Raw genomic sequence first — 25,652 nt, forward strand, 5'->3', positions numbered from 1 at the left:
ACCGTTGTCATCGTCTTCTTTAACAGTTGTAATGAATAAGACCTTACCAAAAGATTCGACAAGTTCAACATTGACTGGAAAATAGCTAGAGAACAGCTTTATCGATAAAGCGATCTTTTTCGAACCGAAAAGAAGCTTAGGATTGACATCTCCTTCACCTGCAAGGAAGAGCATTAAGGTTTTAGGGTAGTGCGACATTAGGGTAGCCGCGGTAATGCTACGACCCGACAGCTGGCTTAGAGGGACCAGCCGCTAGTTGGATTATAGTCTCTATCTTCTTATGGTTAGTACCAGACAGTCTGAGCGCCATATTGGATTAGCTGCTGAGGCTTATTCTAGACGCATTAGAGTGAATGGAAGTTAGCTGCTGTCATTTTCAGCCGCAATCGCTTACCGCTAGAAGCATTATAACGCGTCAGCCTTTTTTTGTGCAAAATCTTATTTCTGACGTTTTAAGTTGCGCACTGTAGAAGCCACACCAGCCACGACCTAGTCTGTGATCAGAAACTGTACTTAGAAAGCTAAGGCGGCCTCTTACTGCTAAACATGGCAAGGGAACTATCTACCCGTTTGACTTTGTGGATACTGTTGAGCCCGAGGTCCCATATCCGAAGCAAAAAATACACGAGGCGCTCAGTCATACCAGAGAGACCCAGTACTGGGAGAAAGCCGAGAGAGAATCTCCAAACAGGGATGCCCAGAAAGTCATGGCAGTCCGGAAGCGGCTGGGAGATCTCTGTGAATGGAAAACAAGGGCATTCAAGCCAGCACTGTCGTTAGTTCGCCCTATTGAACGTTTTCTGGACGAATTTGCACCAGACGGACTATCTGGAGAGGACTCAATTCTCTGGGAGATTCCCTTGCGAAGTTCAGGAGATACGCCTGGGACGGTGGGGTTGAAAATTGACAAGAAGGCTAAAGGATGGAAGATCAATGCTGGTGAAGTTGAGGCAATCTTATCCATCTGGATGGCTAACCTCGAGGCCCACAACACGAGACATGCCAATCATGACAAGAACATGGAATGGCAAAGATCGAAGCCTGGCGTTGCTTTGGGAGTCGACTACTGCAGGATTCTGGGACGCAAATACGACAATGGGGTCCTGGAACGTGACATCAACTGGTGGGTGCGCAACCCAGCCATTAGCGAAATTGAAACCGAAAAGCAAGCGGCAGAAGCCAAGTCAAATTCTGAACAGGAACCAAGCAGGGAGAAAAGCTTTCAACACCGGGGCTCAACTACAAAGAACAAATCTAGTTTAAAACCTTCGAGTTCTGAACAGACAACCTCTACGAATGTGCCTTATACATACGACAGCTCCAAACACAAGAGTGTCAAAATAGTGATTGGCTACACTGAGCCAACCGAAGCTAAGGGACCTCAGACACTCCTTGTTCAGCATTCTACTGCCGCCACGGCTACCATCGTGGTGCAGCATCTGTTCACCCACTTTATATGGACAATCGTAGATCGTCTACCCAAGCATTTTTTGGGTCAAGGTCCGCCAATGTTCATGATTATGTTAGTGTTCAGCCATCGAGAAAGTTGGATTTGTTGTCAAGAAAGTCTGGTATCGGTCGGAAACTGAGTCATCAAAATCTCACAAAGTTTGTCCTTCATGCTGAAAAAGAAGACCTCGGAACGTTTGACGACGTTCTTCTCTGTCTTATACCTGTTTTCAGTATCAAAGACCGATTGCGAAATGACGCAACCTTTCAGTTTGACCTATCCGGGTTCCCCGAGCGAAAGTCCTGGCCAAAGGCAGCTTCTAACTACTCTGCTCTCCTGAAGTCCATGTCGAAGAGCCCCGAAAGTGTTATAGAAGACTCACTTATCTTAACAGAAGTTGCGTATGCACTGGACTATATCTACATGATGGCCCTGGACGCAAAGCATTCTCGACGTGATGAGTATACAAATACGAACAAAGAGGCAAAGCAACAGGAGAGTCTCGGAACTAAGAACTCTAGAACCGATTCCAATACTGCAAAAGCAGACTCCATGATTTCAGGACAGCAATCAACTAAGGATTTACAAGACCTGCAGACCTATATTTCTAAGGCTTTCCCAGGAGCTTTCAAAAGGATGTGGTTGTTCTATAAGCTTCAAGGACGCGCTGAATTCTTTTTAGAGCTCAAGGAGAGCTGTCAGAAGAGAACAAAAGAGGCGACGTGGTTACTAGAACCCATGAGCCAAGACATGAAAGTTTTCATGGAACAAATCAGATTCACTAAATTGCACCAACAGACTTCCAATAACAAACAGATTGATCTAGGAGAATTGCAAGGTATGGAGCCTCTTCAACTTAAGGATCTATTAATGACTGTTGTGAAGAAAAGAAATTTGAGACGAGAGACGTTTTCGGCTGGACGGCTCTACATTATGCTGCTGCTTGTGATGATCTTCAGGTCATAGGTTGCAGTAGTGCTGGTCAAGCTGCCCTTTCGGATGAAAAGCGTCCAAAGGACTGGTGGTTTGACAACTTTGGGAGAAGCCCAACCCATATAGCTTGTCTATCTGGAAATTTGGAATTCTTGAAGATACTGCTTGCAAACTCGTCAGATCAAGATGTTCGATCTGCCCTTCAGTATAGAGGCCTAGATGGAATGACACCAGTTCATCTCGCTGTTGTTAGAGGACATGAAAAGTGCCTTCAAGCTTTCTTCAAGCTATCGTATTTCTATGAACTCGATTTCAAAGAAGACGCCTGGAAACGGAGCCCAGTTCACCTTGCTATTGCTCAAGGCAAATATTCGTGCTGCACCGCACTGCTCGAAAATGGAGAGCTTGAGTTCAAGCCCAGCACCCTTGATACTCTTGGCAAATCGGCCTTGTCCTACCTTGACGAAAAGAACGATGAGCAAAGAAATCTCGGACACTTGCTACTCAACAAGTATTCGAAGAAATTTCAAGACAAGGATAATGAAGGGCAAACTGTTTGGCACTATGCCGTGAGGTTTCTAAGCGATGACTATATCGGTCTACTCAGAGACAAGTTACTGGCCACTTTGGAAGAGAAGCATGAACGTAGCATCGACTCGGTTAATCGAGCTCAGGAATCCCCACTCCATCTAGCGGTCCACCGCAAGAATGATGAGCTAGTCGGAAGACTTCTTTCCATGGGTGCGCATCTGTCCACCAATAAAGACAAGTCTCAATCTCCCCTGACGCTTGCTTGCTCTCTTGGTCGCCTTAAGATGGTCAATACAATGTTAGAGTCGAAAAGTCGCGCCGCAGAAGATCAAGATGGGAAGGGCAAACTTGCATTGCATTATGTGGCTGAGTCCAGAGAATGTGATGACGAAGTCCGTCCCGAGATCATGAACAGGCTTGTTGAAGCCATGAGAAATGCCGACATGAAAAGCATCGATGTTAAAGATAATCATGGGCGCACACCGTTGCACATCGCAACGGAGAATGCCAATATTTCAGCAGTCTCTACACTCATCAGCTCAGGTGCAGACCCAAACACTAAAGACAAGGATGGTGCAAATGCATTGCACTATGCGTTGGCATCTTGGCGTGGTGGTCAAAGATCTGCCGAAGGAATGCAGAAAATCACCCAAAGCCTTCTCACCAAGGCGCCTGCCTGCATGGATGCAACGGATAACATGGGATCTACACCATTGACCTTAGCCTGCAGGATGGGTAAGCCGCTTGGTTTTATTCACCAAGTAGTGGAACTATCCAAGCAGAAAGGTTCCAAGATCAATCTCAACCAACCAGATGGTCTGTTTGGTCAATCTCCACTTACTTGGGCGTGTGAGATGGAGGAGAAAGCTATTGTCATGACATTGCTAGAATCGGCAGCAGTGGATCTCAGCCAGAGATCAACTGGCTGTATGGGATATACGCCACTGCATTTTGCCTTGAAGAAGAAGAATCAGCAAATTGTTCAGACGCTGGTTTGTAACCCGAAACGACATGCTGACATTGATGTACCCAGTTCTGAGAGCCCTGATCTTATTGAGTTTGCCTGTCGAGAATCTGACCAACACTGTATCGAGACACTTCTACTGCACCCTGAAGCAAAATCTTCAAAGTTTTTGACTTCCGCCTGGAAGCGGGCCGTCCAACAACCCTCACGGATAGCAGATATGACCTGGTTCGTACATGAATGGGAAGTTGCGATCCTTGAGCCCCAGAACAATGTACCGTTTCCGCTTCATGAGCTCGCCGAAGTCGGCCGGCTAGAGACATTTCACTAGCTTTTGCAAGATGAGAAACTTCACCACCAGTTTGACGATAACGGATGGACGCCTGCCGATGTTGCAAGCAGGTATGGACACAATGGTCTTGCAGAATTCCTGCGCGAAAATGAACCACCATGAGACGTCAAAGTAGACCCCTATGCTGAACCGTCGACTTTCGTCAACCTTTTCAGAGGGCCGGAACTTGAAACATCAACGTGTCATTCTCACGATCAGTGCTTTCATGAGAACCTAGGTAAGTAATCCTCTCGATGAGCAAATGACCTTCCTAACTCCAGATAGACATAACACTGCCAAAGAATGACCCTCTTCATGAAAAATTCTGTTATCTTCGCACAAAGCAACCTGTTCCTCCGAACGTAGAATACTTTTACTTCGAGGTGAAGATCATTCGTCCATTGCAAATGAAGTAAGCCATATCATTATCTTTTCCACAGAATAACCTCTCCTCGGATTTAGAACCCTTTCAATTATTTACTGCCGACCTTCTAAATACAGAGAGTGTGCTGTGGGATTCTGCCAGGAAGACGTTCTCGAGAACAGACTCCCTGGCTGGGATGAGGGTTCCTTTGCATATCATGGAGACGATGGCGGTTTCTATGTAAGCAACGCATCTGGCGACCCTCAAGAGAATGATGAGATATTTGATAAGGACGACGTGGTAGGCTGTGGCTTGAATTTAAAAACTGGACATGGCTATCGCACCAAGAATGGCGTTCTTCTAGGGTCCAGTACGTTAATCATTGTCTATATAACTGTCATATGCTGACCCGAGAGCAAATCACCGGTTCCAGGAAACACAGTTCTCAACTGGGAGATTCTACCCTTGCATTGCTGCAAAGACAAATGGTGAAGGGGACCATTTTAAGGTTCAGGTCACTCTTCGGTCTTCTGAAGAGCACCCGTTCCAATACAAAGGATCGTATAACGAGGGATTACTAAGGAATGAATAGGGCAATGGCAATCTGTCTTTCCGTATTACCAGCTCCGCCTCTGACAGAGCCTCCAATGATGGAATCGGGAAAGAATGAACACAGTCGAGATAGAGAAAAGGTTCTTCTGTAGAATATAACTCAATCGTCTATCGAAAAAGCATTGCTGCCACGCACATCCAGTCGGTGATCAATAGCAGGACCGATAAGGACCCTAAGATGTTCGGATTTGACTCCGCAAAGATAACTGACCTAACTGACAATCCTGACTGCATTCATTGGACAAACAACGTTCTACTATTGCTAACGACTAAGTCGACTTACGGGCTTGTGGGTAGAAACTATCAAGAGATATCTCGATATCTCCAAAGAAGATAGCTGTAGCCCTTCCATGATTGGGGCAGCCGATGACTTGATCAAGAGTCTGTATGCGATGCATCTTTAAAGGTGGTTGTTGTTTGAAGTGCGGTTGTTGTGTTGTGTTGTGTGGTTTTGCGATGTGTTGATGTAGGTGGAGGGAAGAGGAAAAAAACCGGATGGAAGCAAGTGAACAGCGCATTTTATGTCTATCTGAACCTTATGTTAGGGCAGGGCAAGAAAAAAACCAGGTCTCGTGAGGGCATTGGAGTCATAATGCTCAAAAGTATGATTTATGATGGAAACCTTATTATCAGGGACTAAGTCGACTCGGATCCTGTTGGTGAGGCGTTGAACCTCCCACTGACAGTCGGGATTCTTGAAAGAGATTGCGGCAATCTATAATACATCAAATTACTTATTCGTCTCCTTGAAACTCTCATCTATAGACTAAGACTAGACTACCTCCAGATCCAAAGCGCGAGCAAGCTTTAGAGTGAAGATGGACATAAAGCTGAGGCGGTGTGGGACATTAGCGCACGGAACCTTTCAGCCGCGCTATGTGTCAGGATATTGTATTATACATTTCTATCAACTTGCCTTCAGTCTTCTGGGCTCAAGAATCTCACCATTGCGTTTTCTGAATTTGCATTTGGCTCACGCAGTTTAAGCAAAGTCCTGAGCAAACTTCATCATGAGTGTTTGAAAGGACTGAAACTAACTGGAGTTACGTTGAGGTTTGGAGAGCTGAGACAATATCTGGCCCCGGTTGAAGGTCCATGTGATGTGGTGTTGAAAACTGTGGAATCACTCAGTGGGAAGTGGGCAGAAGAACTGGACTCTTTGCGAGGTCTTTCAAGAGTCTCAATTACAGTGGTTGACCCTTTTGGCGTTGAGTTCTGCGAGACGCAATTTCGAGATTTATGAAATCCTGAGGAGGAGAGGGAGCTCAATAGGTACCTTCAGAGAGCGAGTTCGGTCAACCCTTTCACAAATAAGAATGTCTGACAAGAAGCGGTATCGATAATGTATCTTATCTTATCTTACATTGATCAACGACATAAGTCACTAACTATATGGATGAGGGGAAGACATCGTTACAACTGGGTCGTTCGAGACGGAGGCAACTGAAGTGACACATTAGAAACGGCTAGAATTTCGAGTTGAAGTGCCACGGCAATCATCATCGCCGAAAGTCAAGTACTATTGGAAGCAGAAAGGTACCTAGTGACACTGACAATGGGGATATCTAACAATATAGCGGTGAAAGTGGCCTAGACGGCAATGATGACTCTATCTGTAGCAGAGACTGATATTGTTCAATTTAATGTACGCTATTTACATTACTGGTATAGTTTGAGTGTTTGAAAGAAACTGTAATCTCGATTCGCAGTCTTGATATCAGCTCGCGTTTACTTGCGACTCTCCTTACTTTGCTCCAGCACCCAAGACGCCCCTAACCTGACTAACAAGGAAATCGGCACCCTCCTTAGCATTGCGGCCGTATGAAAGATGAGGCGGTAGAACAGCGGCAGTGAGGATACCATCGCATACAGTGTCACGGGGTGCCGAGGCACAGATAATCTCTGTCTTGGCTGGGTCGAAGTTGGGGATCTGGCCCCCATCGGCGCGATCTTGGGTGTCGCCAAACATGATAACACCAGCGATTCGATCCTGTTGATCTTGAGGAAGGTCCTCGATGACACGGTGGTTGACGGCTGCGCCCTGGCTATTTGAAAGGACAAAACGTTAGTAAAAGTTGAGAACGTGGTCAACGCACAGTGACTTACGAATAACCGCCAGTGACAATCACGGAGTCAGGGCATTGGCTCATAGCATCGCTGAGAATGGATTCCATCTCGCGGATGCCGACAGGGTCAGCACCACCAGGGACGAAGTTGGTTGAGAGCAGAGCAGCATAGTCAACACCCTGCACAGCTACCTGGCCCGGGAATGCGTCCTTGAGGTTGTTGGCGACATCGGGACCGACGATAGTTCCCTGTTTGATTGTAAGAGACGCACCCATTCAATTCCATATCGCGGAATTTAGTAGTAAACATACCATGTTACCAATCTCGGTAGAGCCACGAGCCCAGACAAAGATGATGTCGTTGCAGCCGTCATCCTTGAACTCGTTGGCCGTGCTGCGGACTCTGCCACTAAGTTGGCGCTTACTCTGCCTGGCCGACTGGTCAAAGGCCATGGCCAAAGAGGAGATAGTGAGAAGACAGATGAGAGGCTGCATAGTGATGAGAAAGTTGTAGTGGTTATTGGTTGATTTAAAAATCGAGTAAACTTGGTGTTCTTCTGAGACCTGCTCTGGAAGAACTAAAAATGAACGAAAGAATGAATAAAAAGGTATCGTCGCAGACGATATAGGAAGAATGGGAAGATGGAAGCGAAAGCGTATTGATGATCGTGTCTGTATAATGAGATTTGCCAACACATGGAGACAACCTTATATAGTTATCAGTAAGTGATGGAAGTTTTTATAGACAGCCTTTGAAAACTTGGCGTTTTGTCCAAATACGGCAATATTTACGAACATGAAAATTAAGCTTATTGATCATAAGTGGGAATGAGGATGAAACGGCGTATGCTTCGGCAGTTTCACCACATCACCAGCCGAGAGATGAGAGCTAATACAAGCCTCGGCTTATTGTCTGTACCATTATTGGTGGTCTTAAAACTGTTTCAAAATGTTCCCGACTGAAACTGAACCTCCAACTGGATATAGTAAATTGATGCAATTAGGAAATATTTGCGAATCGTGTGTTTATTGTCGTTAAGTTTCGAAAGAAAAAGGTAAAGGACGGTCAGAACTCATTCCGGTTCAAACTATATTACTGTGCATGAACCTCGGTAAGGAGTAGGTCTTGCAGAGATATCTACATTTTTAATCAGTCTTGATCCACGAAGAGATGATTGTGGTAACCAGGCTATAGTTGCTGTACTGATTGGCAACGGACAATTTCTTACATTGAGATGAATTCCAGCTTTAGCTATTCTCGATTGCTGTCTAGACCTTTTGCTTTTCCATCCTCCACTCTCGATCTCTCCACATGACTACCCAAAGAAGAATACTCAAGATGAGCCATAGTCCAATTATGTCTTAGTGACTCATGTGCAGGGGCTGCCTGGTTCAGATTGATTGGAGAAGCCTCATCAGTGGCTATGTTGGACTGCTGAGGCCATAGCGCTGACAAGAGTAAGACTCATAGTGAACCAATTCCGCTCTCCAACCTATCTAGATAGAACTTTACATTTGCTAATCGTTTTCTCTTCTTTATATGGCCAGTGTGGATATAGTATTTGAGATTTTTGGACAATGGCTCTAAGCGCAAGATCGAAACACTCAGAGAAGTTCATCTATATCTCCTCAAATGCAAAGTCCTAGATTTTCTTACCATGCTTGAAAGCGACATTGTCCTCCACGGTATACTCAGTCAAATAGCCGGGTTTAGTATTGAACTCCTCTCGTACCTGATTACATGTTCTTTTTAGAAATAATATCTTATTTTAGAACATGGAGATGAACTTACGATATCCAGTCCACCTACCAGCTCACCATTGACCCAGAGCTGTGGAAATGTAGGCCAGTCGCCAAACAATTTCAATCCCTGGCGTATATCCTCATCAGAGAGGACGTTAAATGAGCCATACAAGATTCTGTGGTCCTCCAAGAGGCGAACAATCCTCCGGCTGAAACGGCATACAGGCATTTTCGGTGCCCCTTTCATTAACAGCATGATTGGTTCAGAGTTGACCAGCTCCTATAGGCGGGTAACAAGAGTTTCTTATAATTGTTCTGGGGAAGTGTCTGGATGTGAGGGTTCAGAATGATGGATATGTGCCATGTGAGACAAAGTATCGCCCTTGGGAGCATTGTCAGTAGCTACCGACATGATTGAGGTATGATTAATCAGAATGCAAGTCAGTGCTGAGTTCTGGGTGAGATTTTGAGAGTGCTTAAGTGAGTGAGAGTAAACATCCAGATACTTATGGCAACAGACCGCTTCATTAGAAACCTCTTGCATTAGTGAATCTGGTATCTTGTGGTTCATGCTTGTCATCATCGCACACGAGATTTGACCTTTTCCTTGCTGATCGTGCATCTCAGTCACAATATTTCACTTACGAAGGCACCACTGCATGCACCGATTCATGCCATCTCGGGACCTGACGATCGCCAGCAAAAGATTGGATAACAAAACGCCATAGCTGAAAGCTGATATCATTGTCTAAGTTTACTGTCCAATATTGACACATTTCAAATCACATACTTGCCATTGGCCTTAGCTGGATTGAAATGATCTCATTCTGTCTCGGAGTCCATGTTGCATGTTGGATCTTTTTGCTACTATAGAAGAATCTCTTTCACCATATTTAACTGTCCAGTATCTCAATCTTCGAGGCATTAACCCCCCATAGTTCATTAAGCCTTATAAAAAACATTTCTTCAACCTAGACCCCCTTCGGTCTACCATCCTTCTTCATCTCATACACGTATTTTAACTACCAACTTCAATATGGTTACCTACCAAGTCACATTGAAAACCCCAGCCAGAGAGCATACCTTCTAATGTGCTGAGGATACTTATATCCTGGATGAAGCTGAGGAGCAGGGCATTGAAATACCATATTCGTTCCGTGCCGGGGCTTGTTCCGCCTGCGCCGGGATATTGGTCTCAGGGAGCGTTGATCAAGGCGACCAGTCTCTCCTGGATAACAACCAGATTGGCCGGAAGTATATTCTGCTGTGTGTCGCCTATCCCACTAGCGACTGCGTCAGTGAGACCAACAAGGAAGACGAGTTGCACTAAGTCTTAAATGAGGGGCCTTTGCTTCGCTGCTATTTTTGACGCAAATTGATTACTACAAGGATAGGCCGTTTTATGCGCATTATCAAAGAGGTCAACAATACCTCCGACACTCAGAACATCAATACCAACCAACGGCGATGGTAGCATTAGCAACAAGGGTTTCAGTAGCTCGACGACCCAATAAACTATTTGATTTGTCTTAAAGATGATGCAACACGATATATTCAACCTTGAATTTATGAAGATCAGGGCTACTTTGATAGAGCAGGAATGTGCTAAAAGCGCATGCGTTGGCAGTCCCCCCGAACATCAATTGGTAGAGTGTTGAGATTGATGTCAAGCTGAGACATTGTAGATGGAAAAGGTAAAGATTGACTACGCTCGGCCGCAGGTGGGTAGACAGAACCCACCTGTATCCAGCCACGGGCGATAAATTGCAGATTGAGGCTGGCTGGAGTCCAAGATAGGGTTACTAAGTGTCAGCAATGACGTAGCCTAGTAGGTTGGCTGAATGGGTTTACAATTTCCCCTCGAACTCAACCCCATCGACTTTGAGGTACATATATGAAGCACCATTACCTCTGTTTATCTTGAAACTGTCGTTATAATTTCATAACAAACCGACCAAGCTATACTTTTTTCAAATCATCATCATGATTATTTACAAGGCAAGATTCCGTCACTGGTGCTCATTGAAGTGCAACTACAACACATCGCTGACCTCGCATTAGGATTGCCTTACTGGCGACGAGATGATCACGGACTCATATCCTATCAAAGAAGTTGATGATGTCATCTTCGAAGTTGACTGCGATGCAATCTATCCAGAATCGGTTGCTGGAGGTGTGTATACATGTATCACTAGAACTTCCATCAGATACTAAGAAATTACAGATGATGAACCCGATGAATTCAACAACGTCATTTACTCTTTCCGTCTCCAGCCTACGAAATATGACAAAAAGGATTATGTGTCTTCTCTGCGTTGTACGGTTTCCGTTACACCTAGCAATGTTGAGTCTGGTCTAATGTGGGTCTAGCTTATCTCAAGATCGTTAAGAACAGGCTTAAGAATATTGGAAAGAATCCCGAGTACATTGCCAATTTCGAGAAAAATGCGCAAGATTTCTTGAAGACAAAGCTACTTCCCAACTTCGACGACTTGGAATTTTACACCGGAGAAAGTATGGATGTCGATGGAATGTATGTATTACGGGTGTGAATATACTAACATCATGCGTCTGCTAACTATTGTAGGATTGCCGTAATGGGATATCGGGAGGATGGTACCACACCTTATTTCATGTTCTGGAAGGATGGCCTTGAAGAGATGAGAATTTGAGTATACTAGTCAGAATGACTAGGCAGAAGATACGGACGGCGAAATGCTGGTTTGGAACGCAACAATATAAATATCTTGATACAGCTAGATGCTCTTCATGTGCCACTATTGCCTAGAGAATTCTAAACTACGCTTCACTCATCCGGTGGGTTGAACCAGCATCGTCTGATGAACTTTTGGCCAATTTCAATCTCAGTTAAGACGCACCTCTGCCGTGTAAATTATACATCTATGTCTTATTAGCTATAAGCATTAAATTCCGTGGTGATATTTCATAATCAAAGATCGGTATGATATCAACTTCTTGCCCTCCATTCTCTGTAAGGAACGAGTACCGATCAAGAGCAATTACGCTCTCGACAACCTTGCAGCACATGACACTGAGTGTCCAGAGAATTGCCACTTTGCCTTGATATCCTCGATACCTTTCCTCATAAGCTACCAGGTCAGCATCGCTGATTTTGCTCTCGTCAACGTCCAGGTACCCAATTGCTCTGCGTGCAAACGCATCAAAGCTAGCCACATCTCCGTTTAGCACACCCCACGTTGGTCTTTCCTCCTTCTCGAGCTCTATTCCTTTATCATGGAAGATCTTCTCCAACAAGGCTCGGTAGAAGCGCCTTTTGGAGTATACCGACTCTTCTTTGCTTGGATCCGCCCTTTCCCAGTTATTCGGTGCCTGGCAACCCGTCATAAGCGCCGTAGCACTCAGGGAGACGTTTTTCTCTCGCATCATTGTACTGATGGGAAATCCCCCAGGATAAGTGGCAGAACGCGGAACGATGTGGTTGTAGCAACATCCAACGACACCTAGACGCACAATGAATGGGACGGTGGAGAAGTACCGTAGCATATGCTCAGAGAGATTCCCACACGCGTGGAGGCCGACGAGCATGCACCTCTCCCCTCCGGCCCAGGCAGCTATCTCATCCGCCAAAGGTGGTGTGCCGTCAATGTAGCGCTGCATATGCTGAATTCTGCTTTCATGAATGCCAAGACTACCTGCGCAGGCTTTTGAGGCTGCAATCTGGGACTCGCTGCCGTCGATGGCTAGCACGTGTAGTTCTGGGAAGAGGTAGGCTAGGGAAATTGAGAGGTACCCCTGGCCCGAGCCCATGTCAATGACGTGGGTTATGTTATTTGTTTGGCACACGTCGTGGATGTATGCAGCGGCTGTAGAGACTTCTGCAATCTTTTTGGTCTTCATGCGATTTGTTAGAATCTCTGGGAGGGTTATGACCTTGCCAGGTCGCTGGTGTCGCGGGAGGGCGAGTGACTGGATGTTCTTGAGCCACTTGGACAGCGACTCTGGCCGGTCTGTGAGGGGTGGAGGTCGTTGGAATTTATCTATTTCTTCATTTGCCGCGATTGGATGATCCGACTCTTGGATACTGTCTATTAAGTCTTGCTGGACTATGCGATGATCTGGAAACGATGTCCACCAGGATGTCCATTCCCTAGGCAGGACGTCCCAGGCATTAAAGATGAGTGAGTCGTTGACGTGGATGCCCCCAGTAATCTGGCGGACTAGGGGCGTTTCAATGAATTCGATGATGTCTTTCGCATATTTATCGATGCTGTTGTATGTCTTTGGTAACGCAGGCATATTCTAATGTTTGTGTTGTCTTAGATATTACGTTGCTGAAGAGTGGGAAAAGTCGGCCAGGAAACTTTCTTATTTAAAAGCGGTAGAGATCGGCAGAATCTGTGAAGGTAGCAGCGACCTAGCGTGATCCGGAGTGTCTTTATCCCAACAAGTATGCTATTATACAATATACAAATCTGCACTACTTTATTATTAAGCTCTCAAGGAAGTCAAAGCCTTGTCTTTGTAGGTCCCAGGTTTGCGAACCGGCTTTCATCTTGGCAGCGAAAGTATGCTCTTCATCTGGAATCTCTACCATTTGGCATTGCACGCCATGCTTGTCCATTTCCTTTCGCAAAGCCCTACTCAAAGAAATAGGGACCATTGTGTCTGCTAGCCCATGAACGATAAACGTTGGGGGAAACTGAGGACTGATGTTGAGAATTGGATCGACCATTTTCCAGTCTCGAGAGGGAAAACATGTATCCATAACCCTTCCATTTGCTATCTGTGTAAAGGCAAAGGCTTGTCGAGGATCCTTGAAATTGGGACCTGCTGGTCCTGCTTGACCTTCAAGAGAGACTCCGCCTCGTATAGGTACCGGTGTCTCTGCAAAGACGTGATTGATAAATTCCTGGCTCAAGTTCGCGGGCAGCTTTGCAGCTATATGTGGAAGTCCGGTTGTCCAGAAAGGATCATCAAAGCGGCAAGGCCCGTAGAAGTCAAGGATCCCAGCAACTGGACGGGACACTCCAAAGCCCTGAGATATAACGTTAGTATCATAGACTTGCCTCGTATAAGTCACTTAATGTGCATACCAGACACAAGGATAGATGGCCTCCAGACGATGTTCCAAAAGCAAAAACGTGTTCAAGGTCGCAGATAATATGTGGATGCGAATTCTGGTGGATGGATCGTTCCAGTTCACCATTGTATATCCATGCGAGAAGATCTCTACAATCTTGCATTGGACCGTTGAATAAGTCTACCTGTGGACAAAGCCGATGGTTAGGAACGACTACGATCCAGCCCCGGTCCAGACAGTCTTGAATTTGGTCCTGATTGACCATCTCAGATGCGCCGAGCATGAATGCTCCTCCATGGATATTGATTACTGATAGCAGATGACATTAGATATTGTAGAAAACTGACAAGATAGAATTTCGAAACACTCACTGACAGGGCATGACGACTTGGAATTTAGAGGTATGAAAACAGTAGCATCAATGCCACTCCCTTGTATAGTTTTGTAAATGATCTTGAACTTGTCTTGCGCAGTCATCGTTTGTCTCTTTATTTTTTCAGTTAATCTTCTTTTTTTCTCTGAGCCGGTACTGATTGGGGTTGTTCATATGGCCGTTTTTATGCCCCTCCCATCCTTGTTGGAGTGTGGTAACTTGGTACTTTGTTTCGGGCCATGGTCATGGTCATCTTGTTCCGAGCTACCCCTCACTCTCGGATTTCCCGAATACCCCTCACACCTTTTTCCTACCCGACAGCCTCCATGGTAGTGGCCGATTTCTTAGTGTATCCGCTAATGTAAACCCTGTCACGTTGCAAGTCTGTGACTTTATGAGAACTTGTTAGTTGTTATATAACTTCACCTCGCAACAGCATCTCGATATTACGTAGAGACGTGCCCAACTTCACAAGTCTACCTACTATTTAATCGTCTCTCTGCAATTTTCAAAATGCCTATTCCCATTCATACAACCCCACCGCCGTCAAGGACGAGCTATATCATACAGCAGCTCGAGGGAGAGCGTCTTTCCATACCTGGAAGCAAAGGCACATTCCGTATCCTTGCTTCCACTCAACAGACCAATGGCCAGATGTCGGTTTTCCAAAGTGGCGCTGTCCTGTCGGATGCACCCGGCTTTCACTATCACAAAGAAGCCCACGATGTTTTTCTGGTAACAAAAGGCTTTATGAAGCTTTGGAACGGCGATAAGTGCCGTATAATGGGTCCTGGCGATTTCGCCTATGTGCCCCCAGTAAGTGGTTTCGTGACTTCTCTGTAGCTACTGATGATTGATCTGACAATGTTTTGTCTAGAATATCATTCACAATCCCGAATTGCTCGGTCCCCATACGGAAACACTCGGTTTAGTTGTGCCAGGTGACTGGATCGACTTTTTTCGCTACATTGGTGAACCTTTCGAGGGTAACCTGGTACCAGAGCATGACGATCGCGATCTGAAATCGCATGTGATACCCAAGGTTATGTCAGCTCCCAAAGACTTTGATGTTCATTTCGTTCGGGACTATCAGCCCCCAGCTGTAGGAGAATGGGAGGAAGCCGAAAGCGTTCTCCCAGGAGAGTTGAAGCCGTATTTTCTTCGAGCTAATACCGGACCTCGTTGGATGGCTGGCGGTGTCATGTCTCGTCCTTTTATCACTACTAAAGAGAGTGGAGGGAAATTCGCCATTTCGAGTATTGAGTCATCTGGCTCGTACAAGGCGTCTTTATTTTCGGATTACTTGGTCTTTCCGGACGTTGACCATTGTTTGTGCATGCAGGAGGGTACGCTTCGTGTCAATATCAGAGGCGATGAGGAGTGGGTGGCTCTTCATGAAGGTGAAACAGTCATGATTGCCGCAGGCCAATCTTTCAAGCTCGACTTTGGATCGAGATATGTTCGATTGTTGTCTTTTACGGATGGACCAGGTATTGAAGAATTGATTCATCAGGCTGGCGAGTCTTACCAGGGTTTTGTGCTTCCGGATGAGGCTACTGCTCTAGATCAGGCTAAGCTCAGAGATGCAATTGAGAAGCTCAATGCTAGGCGGGAATAAACCGATATTCATAGATAAATCACCAACATAGTGATCAAGTGTTTTCCAATCTAAATTTTTAGAAAGTACCTACAGAAGAAATGGGTTACTGGTCATGAATAGTTTGTCAACAATTAACCCATGACGAAGGGACAGGTTCTGGATTGATGATATGACATGTTCATTTTTTCATTTTTTAATGCTGGATGGAAATTCAAAAGCTTTCACCTGTTTTACTTGAGCTTGTTTAGCAAGAGTCCGACTAAAAGCAAGATCCAAATTAGTTGAACTTCGTAGTAGTTGATGGGTATCATTATTTTGCCTGACTTACCCTGTATTTACTGTTGGAATGACCTTGCACCACTTCCCCGCACCCGGACAGCATTAGTTATGTGGTAGTGGCGTATCAATCCCCACAGTTCGGTTGCTGTAGCGGGTATTGTCACCCTCTCTCCCTAACAAAACTGCTTCTTTCGTCTGGGGTAGAGTTGGTACTCCTTTCGCTCCAACTATCACATCGCCAGCCCCCAATCCTGTCTCTGTTACACTATAACTTTGAAGGTCGGATATTCCGATAATTCGATCGACAATTAAAAGCTTCACTGTGAACCGCTCGCGGTCGAGATGGAGACACAGTCATCAAATGGGAATGACGCGTCCGCACCAGCCACCAAAAGGCGTCGAGTTCCGCGTGCAGTCCTCGCTTGCGACAGGTGTCGACTAAAGAAGTACAAGTGCTCCGAAGCTCAACCATGCAGTCACTGCAAGCGTATGTTGGGTCGTCTCATCGCTGGAAATCCTGACTGAACTGACACGAGATGGCTGGTAGGAAGCGGCGCCGAATGCAAGTATGGTAGAGGTTATCGACCAGTGAACGATCGAGCATCGCTCACGAGGTAAGTAGTCTTTATGCGTCTACCTTGTAAACGTGGCCTCAATGCTAACTAAATCACCAAAGCGATATCAGTAATGATGTAGGGCCTCTAAATCTTGATATCCAAGAACCGAGCCCCGGTCTTGAAATTCAGCTCTTTGGGAACCATGGCCAACGACAGGATGAGGAATGCCTTCAATCGCCAGTATCGGCCAGGACCAGACTACCGCCCACATCCATCAGCGATCCATCAAACAGCCAGGTCCAGGTCCAGGCCCCAGCAATTTCGCCAAGCGAGGAGAGCGAAATCGCAGAATTGAATCAGCATACCAACGGCATCGAGTACCACGGCAACACGTCTTCCATGTCCTTTTTGGATAATCTGCAAAGACTGCGTGAACAGAGACTTATGTCATCTAATCCAGCCGAGCGCAAACCGTTTTCATTTGTCTCAGTATTGCACAACCCCAGTTTCGTGTCAAGACGAAGCTTCGCTTCAGATCTGACTGGCACCCTCGCTGCCAGCGGATTCTATTCAAAGCGGGCCAACACATTTATCGAAGGCTACTTTGGAGGTATACACTATGTTCACCCGATAATTGACAAAGAAGACTTTCTGACCCGCTCCAATGGGCTTTGGCGCGGTACGAACCATAGCGATGTGCACTTTATCGTTCTCTACTTGAGCGTATTGTCCTTGGGTGCCTTGACTCGCACTTGGAATGAGGATACGCTTGATGGCCTTAGTCGCTTCCAATGGAGCAGAAAGCTTTTTGCTGAAGCCCAGACGCTTCTGGACGACATACAGTTCAGCAGTCAAATGGAGACGATACAGTGCTTCTATGTCATGGTATGTCAATGTGTTTCTGTTGGAGCTGTAGGAGCTGACTGTGTTTCCCGTACAGGCCAAGGTATGCCAGAATGAACTAAATCCAAATCGTGAGTATCTGTTAAATAACCGAGGGAGGCACCTTTGACTTTACGCTAATATCAAAATAGTCGCCTACATGTATCTGGGCTGGGCAATACGTTCTTGCCTAGCTGTGGGGATGAACCGCGAAAGGAACAGTCCAAATGCAAAAAGTGTTTTAACAATGTCAAGAACATGGTGGTAAGTTAAGACTACAGTATCTCACTTCGGTATTTGACCTTGACTGACACGAATGAAACAGGGGTATCTACTCGTTGGAAATGTTCGTATCTCACTTGTCCTTCGGTAGTCTTCTTCCATGAACTAATTGACATCGACTCATTAGTGAAATGAGCTTTCTTCTCGGTCGACCCGACACACTAGGTCAAGACCAATATCACAATCGCGCAATGCCTCCAATCGATGATTCCGAATATGCCATCATCTCAGCAATGGTACAGTTCGGTCGGATCATGCGAAAGGTCTCTATAGGGATATATCACTCTGAATTACCAATTCTTGAGACCATTGATTTGGCATGTCAAATAGAGCGCGATTTGGACACTTGGCTCGAAGGCCTACCTCAACGACGAAACATCTCTTTACGAGACCCAGATTGGCGGCGGAAACAAAGACTTATTCTGGAACTCAGTACGTATTCTCAGAAATATCTTCAATACTAATCCTAACTCGGGTTATGATAGAATACTACAATGTCATGATGCTTCTATTCCGACCGTTTCTCACTCGATGCACACCAGAGCCCGACGAACAATCGTCGAATGCGTTGAATGGAGCAGTAGACAAGTGTGTGTCGTCAGCTCAAAGGACTATAGAAATTATGCACGAGACATACAAGGTCCACACCTACTTCCGGACATGGTAAGAAGAATCATTAATCATAACAATTGCAGATTGGCTTATGCAGTAATGGCAGGTGGTACAACACAACATACATCACAATCGCAGCTTCTGTTCTACTCCTGTATGAGTCGCGAACAAAGGAGCGCCCCAACACAGGCAATCTTGCCTTGATTGAAACGGCCATGGAGATTCTAGAAGCCATGGACGAATCAGTAGTGGCGCGGAGTGCTGCAGAAGTCATCAAGCACTTTTTGCGAGAGCTCAACACTATTCCCAACGGCACATCGGATAGAATCGTCGTTTCGGACTCTATCAACGTTCAACAGGCCCCTACACCTGGTCCATGGACGTCCTTGGACGTAAGTGACCACTTGACTTCATATCACCTTGGAGAATCTACTGATGGCAGGCGGCAGTTTGAGTTGGCTGGCTTCGAATTTTTGGACTTTCCACTAGGCGAAATGATAACTGTCTTTGACGAACTCCACAAGAGCCTTGATCACAGCACACAGCCAGAGTGAGCAGCGCCATGTGGCCCTTGTGCAGTCTGATAGAAAATGTATAATTCTCAACGATCAAGCCTTTTCCTCCCACAGAAATCCTTGCTCCTTGCCTGGAATCATGGGCCGCAGTGCCATTCCATAGTCACCCCCGTTTGGTGTGCGTAGAAGAGTATGGATGTGAAACTTGGCAGGTTCACTGTTGGTTAAGAAAACCCCAGAATGATGATCAAACTCGACTATAACTACTGGGCTTTGCAATCGATAATAAAAGGGGTCTTGATCACCAAAGCCTCCAATCCAACAAAAGTATGTTTCGTGAAACCATCGACGGATATTGTCGAGGCGCATCTCGCGGGCTTGTTCTGGGAGGTAGATGAGGTACTGCTCGAATATCTGTTCCACAATAGACTTTTGTACGTCGTCCATATCAGAAACTAGAGTCCCTTCATAAGGTATAATACGATTATCTCGATATGCACCACAAAGATGCCTTTGATCGTCGTGGTTCCACCGACCGTGAGGCATCTCGCTGTCATGCATGTCTTTGTAGATTTGAGCTTGGCTTTTTTTCGCCGCGTCGAGACTTTGCATCAACTCCAGACCTAGCCTTTCCTCGATGTATAAAATTCTGGTCCCCTTGTAGGGGCCATGGTCGATTAAGTTTGGTTCAGCACCAGTGAACCAAGGTGATATAACAATTTGGGTCTTGTACAGGAAGATGCTCAGGCAAAGGTGATGTCCATAGAAAGAGAAGCCCCAAGGTCTGTCCGTTGAAGGTTTACCAAAGAGGACAAAGTTGTAAGAAAATTCATTCATTACTGCTGGTGATTCGACCAAGTCCCCAAGGAAACCATTGATTCTCATGGCGCCAACTGCTTTCTCATATCCGTTGGTTGATAACGTCGCTTGTAGAACCTTCATGACTCGATCTCGAAGATCACTGCTGACTTCATCTAACCGAATTCCCTTATCGCTTAGGAGAAATTCTGGATTCGACCAAGTTCGCCATTCAGGGGAATCAATATGAAACATCATTCGGTGGACCTGATCCTTGGTTGCTGCTCCAATGACGGCATTGGCAGCGTTGGCAATGTCATGAATTGGAATTTCTTCATCCTGTAGGTTGAAGAGTCCTGGTCTAACATGGCCTTTTGTTTTTTTCTTGTCAGATACCAGGTTAAATATTAGTTATCATTTTGACGCCACGTACCGTCGCTGGTAACGCCCTTGAACGGGTCCTCAAGTAAACTGATCCAGTGTTTGTACAAGCCGTGGAGCCAAGGTGGGTTTCCCCCGCTCTTGAAGGCTTCAGCGTATTCATGGGCATCTTGTTTCTTCATAGTGGTGAACCTCGGCGTAGAAAGATCCGGGAGGAATTGGCGATACGCCGCCCCTTCAGTACCATTTACTGATGCCATGGCCACAGGTAGGAAGTTGACTTGCGAGAATGTATGCTGATGGGGAATGATAGGAACAATAGATTGGGGTTTGGTGATATTGGAACAGTGCATATATCTGAGAATTGACAGTAACTGTTTAATCCGAAATTTGACTGTCTATCTATTCTTTCATCATAGATGATTACTTCGCTGAACCCAAAATATGGTACGACAAGCATTGTCGGACCGGACGTCGGCAATGTCGAGGCCCCATAATCCGCTTCCGAGTTTGTGGTGGAAGCCGAAGCCGAAGCCAAAGTCGGGTCAGAATTTGGTGTTCCGAATGCGGCACTCGACAACACTAATCAGGGCAAGAGGGGTGTAGGTATTCTGATCAAAATGACCGAGTAAAGATAAGAAAATGGAATGTTTCCCGCTGAGAATATGAAAGCAAATTGTTTGTTATCTATCCGTTTCCAACTAAACCTCTCGCTTGTAGCCATGGCATTGCGACAGTTTTCACGTATGAACGACCTAGTTTACTCATATTCACCTACCCAACTGTTCTGACACAATTTATAGGTCTCGTGCGTTTCATTTCAACCACAGAACCTGCAAAGGTTCTTATCGGTCAACCGGCAGAAGATGATCTTGACATTGGCGTTGCACTTCGTCAGAGTCGCGAGGTCAAGGTCCATGTCTTTTCTGGTCTCTCTGTCTTGAAACCAGGCCAAAAGACGGGAGAAACAGCTGTTGTAAGCCGCATACTTTCGCCGTTGGACAGTAGTGAGGTTGGTACTATCAGATGTATTGGGCTAAATGTAAGATGAAGAACCAACGCCTTGATGTACAGTTAACTAATCATCGCGCCCATTTGCACTCTAAAGTACAAGAGTCATGCCGCAGAAGTTGGTCTAGATATTCCAACAGTACCTACCCTTTTCCTGCAAGTTGAACCAACGAAAAACGTACTATGAGTAGCATTCTGACCTGTCCTGGTAGAAAGCCCAGCACCTCGATAGGGAACCCCTGGCCATCTATCACCCCTCTGCCTAAACTGACACAGATTGATGACTGCGGCGACTACGAGGCCGAGCTAGCTGTGGTCATAGGCAGGGCAGCCAAAAACGTAACCAAAGAGGAAGCGATGGAGTATGTTCTGGGCTACACAGCCGCGAACGATATCTCCAGCCGCACCAGCCAATTTGGCCAGTCTCAATGGTGTTTCTCCAAAGGCTTTGACGGCTCGTGTCCATTAGGTCCGGCTTTAGTTTCTAAGGATCTTGTGCCTGATCCTTCAATGTTCAATATCCGTGGTTTGAAGAAGGATCAAGTCCTACAGGACTGCGGTGCCGAGTAAGTTCCGACCGATTGTTTCTTCTCAACGAATTTATCTGACATCCCTGGAATAGTGACCTCATTTTCGATATTCCGACCTTGATAAGCTTCCTGTCTCAAGGTACAACACTCCTGCCTGGAACAGTTATTCTTACCGGTACACCTGCTGGGGTGGGTGTTGGACGTCAACCCAAGGTTACAATCAGCGATGGAGATGAGTTTTCCGTGGAGATTCTGCCTCATATTGGCACTTTAGTCAGTACTTTTAAGAATGAGTCTTAATGGAGGAGGGAAATGATATGATGGTTTTGACAGTCGTAGATAGAAGGGGGATAATGTCATGGGTTAGACTTGGTGTACAGGTTAACGGGGGATGTTTTAGGCAGAATGGAGTCAATTGCTTTGGATTGGCATCTTATTGACATAATGAACATTACAACAACGACTTGACTTGTTATTGTCACTCGGACATTTTCCATCAATCCACCATGAATCATCTAATGAGAGTCTCCGAGAATGGAATATCAATGCAAACAGTCTGCTCACGTAAAGTCAAGAGGGATGATGCTACCAAGAAGGACCATGCAGTTATTGAGGTGGAAATATAAGCGGTCTAGGAGTCGTGAACCAAGTAGCATAGGCAATCTAATTATTACGTCTCCTATGTTTCTATCTGCCAATTATCGTGATACTCTGATGTCCGTCCATCTAGATCTATTCATTCAAGCTTCCAGCAACGCTGGTACCTTCTCAGTGAGATATTCAACAATAGCGTCGGGACCTTTCGCCACCTGGAGACCATATGGAATTGCATGAAACTTGATTTCAGGAACAATCTTTCTTGCCGTTTCCTCCACTTCCCTGCTCTGTTCTTCAGTCCACATCGAAGCCGTAAACTAGAAAGTGTGAGTACTGAAAATCGTTTGCTTGCACGCTGTCAACATACCAAGACATCGGGACGGTACTCCTCCACCAGAGCGTGAACATCTTCAATTCCTGACCCGAAATGGTTATGACTCTATCTTCAAGACGGCAGTTATGTGTGACTTACTTTCTGAATTGACGACATAATCAATTGTGTAGCTTTCTTTGAGGTTCTCGACCATAGCGCCAATGACGCGCTTCGCCCGTTCTGGTGCTGTGTTGACAGTCATGAGACGATAAGGACCTTTGGGACTCATTGTGACTTTTAGTGGATGATCGAAAGGCTGGTTATTTTGATCGCTGTCATTGCAGACGACTGCATCAGTAGGACTTTTGTTACTTCTCTTCTTGTTCGGCGCTTGACTGTTTCAAGACAAGTCAGGATCCGACTGCTATAGCCGAGGTCGGGACCTTGAAAAGTAGTTAGTCCCGGGACATAGTGGTAGTGGATCAACGACAAAATACTCGGAATTCCCGAATACACTCGGGACAGTTTGGCGAGTATGGACCAGGGTATCGGATTACCCCCGGATCCCAGATTCAGATCCGGCGACAACTTGATAGGCCGCAAAGCATGTTGGGGTTTGGTAGCGCTGGTCTAGACTATGGCCTTGGAATGGTAGACATTGAGCCTGCCTAGTTTTAAGAAATGTTTTTGAACTTTTCGCGGTATACATTTACCAAGCTGCCCAGCCTTGGCCTAGCGATAGATTTTGTTTCACACGCACTCAAGAGTTCCATACAACGCTGTTTGTCGAATCAGACGAGATGGACGATCATAGCAAAGCCGTATTTACCCACCGGAGGAGCTCTGTCCCACTGGATATCATCATCGTAGGTGCTGGACTTAGCGGTCTTGCTGCAGCTGTGTCGTGTTCACTGTCGGGGCATAAAGTCACCATATTCGAGTCTGCAACTGCACTACAAGAGGTAAGCTACAACCACTTAATGTCTATACAACTAACATCTTCTAACGTCGTCTTCCTCAAGGTCGGTGCTGGATTGCAAGTCACACCTAACGCATCTCGTCTGCTGCACCAGTGGGACCTGCCCCAAAGGTTCTGGGATTCCGTCGCCGAGCCCACCTACCTCGCTGTCCATCGCTACTCAGGTCAGCTCCTAGCTTTGGAAGAAGACTTTGACAAGAAGATTCGAAAACAATACGGCGCGCCCTTCGTTGACGTCCACCGAGTCGATCTCCAATTATCCCTACTAGAACGAGCACAAGAGCTAGGCGCCAAGCTCAAGTTGTCACAAAAGGTCATAGACATCGACTTTAATACTCCCAAAATCACCACACAGGATGGAACAGAGGCAAAGGCCGATCTGATTATCGCCGCCGACGGCTTGTGGTCGCGATGTCGCAGTGCTTTTCTCGGCACCAAAGATATGCCTAAGCCGACAGGAGATCTGGCGTATAGAGTTGTTCTCAATTTGGATGACATCAAAGATCCCGAGTTGATCGACTGGGTCAAGCACTGTTCGTGCCATTTCTGGATTGGACCTGGGGCACACGCTGTGGGTTACTCTCTCCGAGGCGGCAATATGTACAATATTGTCTTGCTTGTTCCAGACGATCTCCCACCAGGAGCCAGTAGGCTTCCTGGATCGGTTGACCAGATGAAAGCCCTGTTTGAAGGCTGGGATCCAATCCTACTTCGCTTTCTTGACCTTGTGACTGAAGTTGACAGATGGAAGCTAATGCATCGTGAGTTCACTACTTGGAAGCACTGGGTGTTAGTTCTGAGCTGACCAACTCTCTTTAGACGACGAAATGCAACATTGGATCAACGACCAATCCAACTTTGTCTTCATGTATGTCATCTATTATTTTCAAATTCCAGAAAACGAAAGTAGCTAACAGGTTACTAGTGGGGATGCCTGTCATCCTATGCTCCCGTATTTAGCACAAGGCGCAAACTCAGCGATCGAGGATGGCGCAGTGTTGGGACTCTTACTAGGCGCTGTTGAGGCTCGTAACCAAATTCCCGAAGCCTTGAAGCTCTATGAAAAGATGCGTAAGAGTCGTGGAGAGGCGATTGTGAGAGAAACATTTAAGCAGGTACGTGTATTCAGAAACTTGTTTCCCCGGTTGCATTCAAACATAGAGGGTATGTGCTAACAACCTACCTTGACACAGCGGGAGTCATTCCATATGGTCGACGGACCCCAGCAAGTGAAACGCGACGAGATATTCTTATCTCAGCTGGGGAAAAAAGAACTCAAGGCACCCTTTCCTAGTCGCTGGACCTGTCCCGAAGTCCAGCCATGGCTATACGGCTACGATGCTTATAAAGAAGTTCACGATGCTCTCGCGAAGAATTCGTTTACTCGATTCTCAGTTGTAGCACAGCCTGCTAGTCCAGTCGTGACTTCGCGGAGCTGGTTGTCACGTTTATTGACGTATATCCATAGCTAGGCTTTGGCACTATTAAGGGTACATGATAGCAAGAAAGACTTGCTTTTTATTTTAACTAATTCGATGATTTGGAATATTTCTTATATGGGTGTAATCTTTATACAAATAGATAGAGTTTGTCCATGTTTTTGCTTCTTTGTACCTCTTTTCTACTTTCTCAGGCTCTTTTTTAATAGTAGTTGATTTCCATTTCGCGGTTAACCTAGTTTTTAATGTAGATGATTTGCATGATCATAGGACCAAAGGTACATATGCGTACTTTGTCATTAATAAATATCATCAATGGATCTGTTAAGAAAGGATTAGTCATTGTTGAGTCAGTAACTAATATATATACTAGGTCATGTTTGGTGTAAGATTGCCCACCACCGACCCTTCTTTACACATTAATGAATCCCTTCATTAGATGAGAATA

General features: G+C 45.8%; 11 protein-coding genes across 11 annotated transcripts; 6 read left to right on the forward strand and 5 right to left on the reverse strand.

Moving 5' to 3' along the window:
* Positions 1 to 2,607: 2,607 nt before the first annotated feature.
* On the forward strand, positions 2,608 to 3,953 carry FGSG_10633 (uncharacterized protein; the record flags this gene model as incomplete). The annotated part of the gene is made up of 2 exons (XM_011321337.1): positions 2,608 to 3,906; positions 3,948 to 3,953. The coding sequence occupies 2 exons, from the start codon at positions 2,608 to 2,610 to the stop codon at positions 3,951 to 3,953; spliced, it is 1,305 nt and encodes a 434-aa protein (XP_011319639.1).
* Positions 3,954 to 6,929: 2,976 nt separating this feature from the next.
* Positions 6,930 to 7,746, reverse strand: FGSG_10634 (uncharacterized protein; the record flags this gene model as incomplete). Its single annotated transcript, XM_011321338.1, has 3 exons — positions 6,930 to 7,230; positions 7,292 to 7,500; positions 7,564 to 7,746. 3 exons carry the CDS (start codon positions 7,744 to 7,746, stop codon positions 6,930 to 6,932), a joined length of 693 nt encoding a protein of 230 aa, XP_011319640.1.
* Positions 7,747 to 8,344: 598 nt separating this feature from the next.
* On the reverse strand, positions 8,345 to 9,223 carry FGSG_10635 (uncharacterized protein; the record flags this gene model as incomplete). Its single annotated transcript, XM_011321339.1, has 4 exons — positions 8,345 to 8,389; positions 8,481 to 8,503; positions 8,909 to 8,984; positions 9,044 to 9,223. The coding sequence occupies 4 exons, from the start codon at positions 9,221 to 9,223 to the stop codon at positions 8,345 to 8,347; spliced, it is 324 nt and encodes a 107-aa protein (XP_011319641.1).
* A 1,853-nt stretch (positions 9,224 to 11,076) lies between these two features.
* On the forward strand, positions 11,077 to 11,666 carry FGSG_10636 (uncharacterized protein; the record flags this gene model as incomplete). Its single annotated transcript, XM_011321340.1, has 4 exons — positions 11,077 to 11,167; positions 11,219 to 11,311; positions 11,365 to 11,527; positions 11,582 to 11,666. 4 exons carry the CDS (start codon positions 11,077 to 11,079, stop codon positions 11,664 to 11,666), a joined length of 432 nt encoding a protein of 143 aa, XP_011319642.1.
* A 229-nt stretch (positions 11,667 to 11,895) lies between these two features.
* FGSG_13799 (uncharacterized protein) lies at positions 11,896 to 13,272 on the reverse strand (the record flags this gene model as incomplete). Its single annotated transcript, XM_011321341.1, has 1 exon — positions 11,896 to 13,272. One exon carries the CDS (start codon positions 13,270 to 13,272, stop codon positions 11,896 to 11,898), a length of 1,377 nt encoding a protein of 458 aa, XP_011319643.1.
* A 181-nt stretch (positions 13,273 to 13,453) lies between these two features.
* Positions 13,454 to 14,533, reverse strand: FGSG_13800 (uncharacterized protein; the record flags this gene model as incomplete). The annotated part of the gene is made up of 3 exons (XM_011321342.1): positions 13,454 to 14,011; positions 14,070 to 14,365; positions 14,428 to 14,533. The coding sequence occupies 3 exons, from the start codon at positions 14,531 to 14,533 to the stop codon at positions 13,454 to 13,456; spliced, it is 960 nt and encodes a 319-aa protein (XP_011319644.1).
* A 409-nt stretch (positions 14,534 to 14,942) lies between these two features.
* Positions 14,943 to 16,047, forward strand: FGSG_10638 (uncharacterized protein; the record flags this gene model as incomplete). Its single annotated transcript, XM_011321343.1, has 2 exons — positions 14,943 to 15,245; positions 15,307 to 16,047. The coding sequence occupies 2 exons, from the start codon at positions 14,943 to 14,945 to the stop codon at positions 16,045 to 16,047; spliced, it is 1,044 nt and encodes a 347-aa protein (XP_011319645.1).
* Positions 16,048 to 16,650: 603 nt separating this feature from the next.
* Positions 16,651 to 19,195, forward strand: FGSG_10639 (uncharacterized protein; the record flags this gene model as incomplete). Its single annotated transcript, XM_011321344.1, has 8 exons — positions 16,651 to 16,795; positions 16,856 to 16,922; positions 16,985 to 17,750; positions 17,806 to 17,839; positions 17,900 to 18,011; positions 18,157 to 18,461; positions 18,515 to 18,692; positions 18,748 to 19,195. The coding sequence occupies 8 exons, from the start codon at positions 16,651 to 16,653 to the stop codon at positions 19,193 to 19,195; spliced, it is 2,055 nt and encodes a 684-aa protein (XP_011319646.1).
* A 1,005-nt stretch (positions 19,196 to 20,200) lies between these two features.
* FGSG_10641 (uncharacterized protein) lies at positions 20,201 to 22,176 on the forward strand (the record flags this gene model as incomplete). Its single annotated transcript, XM_011321345.1, has 8 exons — positions 20,201 to 20,295; positions 20,435 to 20,459; positions 20,538 to 20,603; positions 20,755 to 20,782; positions 20,926 to 20,937; positions 21,139 to 21,311; positions 21,623 to 21,912; positions 21,969 to 22,176. 8 exons carry the CDS (start codon positions 20,201 to 20,203, stop codon positions 22,174 to 22,176), a joined length of 897 nt encoding a protein of 298 aa, XP_011319647.1.
* A 378-nt stretch (positions 22,177 to 22,554) lies between these two features.
* FGSG_10642 (uncharacterized protein) lies at positions 22,555 to 23,175 on the reverse strand. Its single transcript, XM_011321346.1, has 3 exons — positions 22,946 to 23,175; positions 22,841 to 22,890; positions 22,555 to 22,790 (listed from the first exon to the last, which is right to left on the reverse strand). Exons 1-3 carry the CDS (start codon positions 23,073 to 23,075, stop codon positions 22,617 to 22,619), a joined length of 354 nt encoding a protein of 117 aa, XP_011319648.1. The 5' UTR covers positions 23,076 to 23,175; the 3' UTR covers positions 22,555 to 22,616.
* Positions 23,176 to 23,766: 591 nt separating this feature from the next.
* Positions 23,767 to 25,237, forward strand: FGSG_10643 (uncharacterized protein; the record flags this gene model as incomplete). Its single annotated transcript, XM_011321347.1, has 4 exons — positions 23,767 to 24,526; positions 24,585 to 24,633; positions 24,691 to 24,880; positions 24,959 to 25,237. 4 exons carry the CDS (start codon positions 23,767 to 23,769, stop codon positions 25,235 to 25,237), a joined length of 1,278 nt encoding a protein of 425 aa, XP_011319649.1.
* Positions 25,238 to 25,652: the final 415 nt, after the last annotated feature.

Source organism: Fusarium graminearum, chromosome 1 (assembly GCF_000240135.3).
Source record: "Fusarium graminearum PH-1 chromosome 1, whole genome shotgun sequence".
NCBI classification, from domain to species: Eukaryota; Fungi; Ascomycota; class Sordariomycetes; order Hypocreales; family Nectriaceae; genus Fusarium; species Fusarium graminearum.